Here is a 5,832-nt window from a genome sequence, read left to right as displayed (position 1 = left end):
GCGCACCGGCACTACCCGTTAGGCAGGGGAAAGCCGCCGTGCGGCCAGAAACGGAATTCGCTGTTCGAACGAAAATGGCTGTTTGAAAGCTTCAACAGTGGGGTGGGGGGACTACCTTTGTGTTGCTTTCGTTTTGGCCAGCGGGTGAGTGTGTTTGTGAGCTGCGGGCTCCGTTTGTTTTCACTTCCGCTGTGCGCAACTTCCGCGAAACGAGCCTAATTGTTGATTGTACTTTAATTATTGATTTTTGGAGGAAAGTTTGCGTGGCGTGTTTGTGTTGGCGCAAGTTGAATAAACGGTAAACAGTGCGGCCGAATCTTCTCCCTGTGCCGGCGTTTGCTATTGGTGCGAGTGATTTGCGGTTGCGGCTTTTAAGGGGAAGCTTGTTATCAAACAATTAGAGTGATCGAGCCGTTTTTGGCTTACAGCGTTGCCTTCGGTACGCTTAGTTTGTGTGGATACAGAGTTTGCCTTACGGTTTAATTCGTTCCTGCGGGCAAAAAGGCTTCTTTTTTTAGGCTTGATTTATCTGTAAATGTCGTGGTTGGAAAGGTTATTTTTGATAAGCTTGCTTCAAGAGCTTTGATTCTTCATTTTTTCAAAAAAGCTTCTAATAATCGGATGGCAATGCGAAATGTAACTCTCATGTCGACAAAAAGCTGTCAAAATTGACCTTGTGTTAAAATAAACCCTTTTACAACACATTTCCAGCTCATTGTATTGCATTTAGCACAGCTCACAGCTTCCACCGTTACCATGCCGCTCAGCAGAGATGATAATTTAATTCTCTCCCTTCCTTAACTGCCCCATCAAAGCAAACGATGCTTTCATAATCTAAATGGCGTCTACCGTCTGTCTCGTCGCCATGCAGCCGTGGCTCAATTGTGCAGAATCTTAATCACCGTGAGCCACCATTTTTGCTTGATTTATTCTCATCGATCTGTAACTTCGGAGCGATACTCGCGTTCCGGCGCCTTCAGCCTCACCAAAAGCGTGCGTATGGAGACGCCCAGTGTCTCACACTCAACCGATGTAAACGGTGACGGTTTTGAGGTTCGGCGGAGCTTTTTTTTTACGAGCATCATCTTTCTACCGTTTGACAACCGTAATGCTATAAACCAAAAATAGCTTCCAGTTTGACGAGCGGCTCCGTCACCGGTATCGTTAGGCCGCTGGCTGGCCTGACTGGTTGACTGGCACCCACAGAACGAGGGCACCCACACACACACACACACACGTACGGCACATTGGGCAACAAAAGCGTTCCGAGGAGACGCGTTTATGTCGTCGGTTTCCGGTTCACAAAGCAACCTGCGGAACGGCACACCTGTTGGTAGTTTGTCAGTTGGCTTCGCTCGAGACATTGTGCCGCTGGGTACACTTTTTCGAATAACCAAAAAAAAAACGCGCATGAAGCCTGGAAAGAGAGGGGGAAAATCGAGAAGACCGTGTTGCTTTTATGGGCTACAAATTGTGTGATGGGTTTTTTGACGCGCTCGATCATCCGGGGGGTGCTGGCGTTCGCTCACGGTTGGCAAAATTACCATCTGTGTCACAGCCGGCTGAGGGTCTGGGAGCGAGCAGAGGAGTGCACACCCTGTGCCAGATTGGCACGGAAGGTGTCGTAAAGTTTAAGACGATTCCGGTACCGGTGGTGGGAAAGTACCGTGTTGGCTAGGTGCGGCGTTTGTTCGTATCGTTTGCTTCATCGCTTCGGCAGAGCTGGTTTGTGATACGTTGTAAAACCGAACCACAGTATGTTGCAGGCGGAAACTATCGCGTGGAAGGGGACTTTTGAGTGCGCCTGGTGTATCTATGGTTTGGTGTATGTGGTTTGCAACGAGCTGACAGCTGCGTCCAAAGCTTTTGGCTGTAGATATAGAGAATGTAATTCTAGTTTCAGCTAGGGTTTTAAGAAAATATGATGTATGAGACACGGTTTTGGGCAATGAAAGATAATAGAATCAAAAACAAATATTATTTCAATACAAAATTTGGTTGTTTTCAATAAATTGAAGGTCGTAAATAACGTATATAATCATTAAATTGTATAAATGAAATATGAAATGTAATAAACGTTTTTAAATGTAACTTAAATCTTATGAAACACAATGCAATCTTTAAAGCTATAAGGAACGCAATGTTTTGTGTTAAAATTGTGCGTTGTGCTTAAACTGTAATTAGAATACAACTTCTGACAAATGGATTAATCGAAATTTATATGAGACTAGAATTTGTATTATAGTTATGAGGAAAAAGGAAAACTAATAATAAAAACTGCAACTGCAAAAGTCTTTTCGGTGTTCATAAAATTACATTAAAATTAGATTAAAATTACATTAAATTACATTAAAACTAGAAAGTTTAGTAAAAACAAACATAACAATGAAAAGACATAACATTATTGTGTCAAAATTTGTCGAAAAAACTGATAAAGTTCGACGAAATGGCTAATAGAATAACATTGCTCAGCAAGCATACATTTACGCGCCTTTAATGCTTTAAGCGCCGTGTCATATGAATTCGCATGGCGGCATTGCTCACCGTTCAGCTTTGTATCTGACGCTCAGTGATTCTCTTGAGAACGAATGAGGTAGGAAAGAGAGAACGAGAAAGATATGTGCTACGCCGCTTATCGCAATGAAACAAAAGAGTGACAACAATTGCAAGATAAATTGTCGCTCTCCTCGCTCTCTTGCCATGCGCTACGTACTAACTCGAAATACTCTGACATCAGCCCTGTGGTCAAAGTGTTAAACAGTTTCCAACAGGGTTCTCCAAACTACGGCAAATTAGAAATAAATAAATAGTACCGCTCACTGGTGATTTGCAGTTAGCAAAAGAACCAACTCGCTCGATTCGTCGCAAAGAATCAGTTTGCCCATGTTTATATCCAACCCTGTAGCAACAAAGTAACAACTCCATTCCACATGACAAATGTTGGCGTTGATTTTCCATTCGTGGTGAGCAACCCTTTGTGTAATCAATTCAGCGTTACGAATTGTATTGTCCCGGTGCTAAAAACTGGTTGCTTTGGACGTTGGGTTGATGCTGTTGGATGTGGGCTTAACAATCCTTCGAACTTTTGCTGAAAGTCATGAATCAGCCGGTTGTTTGTGGTGACAGCTGCCTCAACCAGCGATAACGCAATCTAATGCAATTACATAACAGCAAACAGTGTGTGCCTGGAACCGTTTCAGCACCTAAATGACCTCACAATCGACATTTATGTTTTAATAATTTGTTTTGTCGATGGCTTCCTGTTGGATCTTCATCCGCCAAAACAAAAACAAAAAAAATATTTCAAAGCACATTGTGCAAGATTGCTTTCTTTCTCTATGGTTGTATGAAATAATGCAGCCAGCCACTCTTACTGCAGTTGACGAGCCGTGAGCACCTGAAAACGATCTGTCTGCGAGGATCGTTCGGTTGTTACGCAAGGTGCTCTGAATTCCGTAAATAATAACGTAAATAATATTTTATATAATTTGTGCTCGTGTATGTTTTTGTTTCCTCTCACCATAGCATACGGACGGATATAAAACCTTTTGATAAGAATTTACATTCAGTTGAAATGCTGGCTGCTAACACTGACATTTAGGTTTATCAATGCACTAGAAAGATCGTTTATTCCAACAAATTACAACACGAGCTTATTACAATCAGCCGTGCAAAACCATCTGACCTTGGAGTGAGTGTTTGTGTTCCTTTTCCACTAGAAAGATCGTTTATTCCAACAAATTACAACACGAGCTTATTACAATCAGCCGTGCAAAACCATCTGACCTCGGAGTGAGTGTTTGTGTTCCTTTTCCACTAGAAAGATCGTTTATTCCAACAAATTACAACACGAGCTTATTACAATCAGCCGTGCAAAACCATCTGACCTTGGAGTGAGTGTTTGTGTTCCTTTTCTCTTCTTCTTCTTGTTAGCGTAACAACCTAAGCGGTCATGCCGGTTTATACGGGCTTACGAGACTTATTCAGTATCAGGCAGCCGAATACTACGCGGGGACGGTCCATCCAAGACGGTCACAAGTGGACGACTTTACCATGATTTGTTTTTAAAATGAAACATCATACCTCGCGAATCATCATTCTTGAGAAAGCCAATCCTACTTTCAGCTTGTATGTTGTCCAAACAATATTTTCTGCATTCTCACTGTTCCTATAAACTCCATTAAGATTTGAATCGTAACATTTGGCGTACCACCATGCTCCCTTATAGAGTACGGCGCAACTTGAATTTGACGAGCCTTCCCGATCCTTGGTAGAAAACTTCTTGCCCTTGTGGACTAACAACGAGTCATTGGCAGTTCCTGTGTACGATCCCAGCTTCGTTAAAGGATATTGGTCCTCCTCACTGCCGATCGCGAACTCAGCGTACGACGCGTACATATAGCTTCCATCGAAGTCTTTCAGCTCCACTAGCAACTCGTGCTTTGCGGCCGAGGTCATCCGATGCAAGTGCTCAAGGCCGAGCCAAAACTCGCCATCCATGCTGCCGAACCCGTTCCGATACTCAGTCCAGTTGCGGTAAAAGTCCACCGATCCATCGTAACGATACTGGAACACAAGCCAACCACCGCCGAACGCCGTTTGTTCACAATATCCCAGAAACGGTTCATCCGTCTCGGCAGGCTGCATGATGTACTTGCCCGATCGCTTCGATGGATTCTTCTTGCACGATGGAAACGAGACGCTGCGAAGATTTATGCCCGAATTGATCATGAACAGATCTAAATCTTTCTTTGATGCCAGCTGCTGGATTTCCTTCCGCATCCGTTCGTGGTCGATGTTGATTTGGTCGAGTCGAGCTAACAGCGTCGTTTGCTGTTGATTCGTCTGCTTCATGGCGAACTCCATCTCGGACAGCTGTTTCTGCAGGGTTTGCAGTTTGTTTGAGATTATCCCGAACGCGAACTCGGTGAACGTATTTGTGCCATTTGTTTCTGTACCGCGCACTATGGTCGTTGAACAAAGCGCCAGAGCTAGGAGCACGATCACTTTATGCGCGAACATGTTGAGCTATCGCCAAACGCTTTACTCTCAAAAGACGGTACTGAATAACGACGGGCTATGCAGGATGCTTTTATACAGCAGCAGCAGCATAATCTCAAACGAAGCGCTTATCAATAATTGTTGGAAGCGAATAATTCGAGCAGAATTCTACAACTCCATACTTATCAGTACCGTGGGAATACCAATATTCAACACAACCTGCACTGAAAAGATGATGATGGTCTTATCAGCGTGTGCCGTCAGTATTTTTGCAAAACGTAATGTTATTTTTTGTTTACATATACAGTCTGTTCCCGAGATACGCGGTTTATGCGTTCCCGAGGAATTCGCGTAAGGCGAATTTCACATTTTTCGACGAAAATACTATCGATTCACTCGGAGTTTTTGATTAAATTCAGTACTTTTATACACTTTATCATTTATTTGATATGACTCGGGCAGAAAATTCTGATATTTCTGGCTTTTTAGTGGTTTCAATTTATAAGCAAAAATGTGATTTATACTGAGCTTGAAGCAAATTGTACTGGTTTGAAATTTGATCTGTTAAATTTAGAAAATCGCGTATTTCCAAATCTGCGTAACTCGGGAACAGACTGTATGCTCATACGTTGGTGAAGCCTAGCAAGGGCACAGGCAGTCGGAAGAGATCTCTGATTGCAGGTAAAGGAGGGAATCCCCAAACTGACTATGGCATCATTAGCAGGCATACAAACAAACTATGATCTTCTCTCTGTCTTGTCTATCGTCATCCATTGCATTGAAACCATATAGCCAGGCCGCTACCAAACTTACTTCTTTGCTTATCCGGCG

The 5,832-nt window shown here is 43.1% G+C and overlaps 1 protein-coding gene across 1 annotated transcript; it reads right to left on the bottom strand.

Annotated features, from left to right (window-relative positions):
* Positions 1–3,585: 3,585 nt before the first annotated feature.
* Positions 3,586–5,075, bottom strand: LOC120903797 (fibrinogen C domain-containing protein 1-like). Its single transcript, XM_040313409.1, has 2 exons — positions 3,888–5,075; positions 3,586–3,786 (listed from the first exon to the last, which is right to left on the bottom strand). The coding sequence occupies exon 1, from the start codon at positions 5,020–5,022 to the stop codon at positions 4,078–4,080; it is 945 nt and encodes a 314-aa protein (XP_040169343.1). The 5' UTR covers positions 5,023–5,075; the 3' UTR covers positions 3,586–3,786; positions 3,888–4,077.
* Between the last annotated feature and the right edge of the window lie 757 nt (positions 5,076–5,832).

The sequence above is a fragment of the Anopheles arabiensis genome, chromosome 3 (genome assembly GCF_016920715.1).
Source record: "Anopheles arabiensis isolate DONGOLA chromosome 3, AaraD3, whole genome shotgun sequence".
NCBI lineage: Eukaryota > Metazoa > Arthropoda > Insecta > Diptera > Culicidae > Anopheles > Anopheles arabiensis.
This window is presented reverse-complemented; position numbering and strand designations above follow the sequence as displayed.

Coding starts and splice junctions, on each gene's coding strand:
- LOC120903797 (XM_040313409.1), bottom strand. CDS start 5,022: ATGTTCGCGCATAAAGTGATCGTGCTCCTAGCTCTGGCGCTTTGTTCA.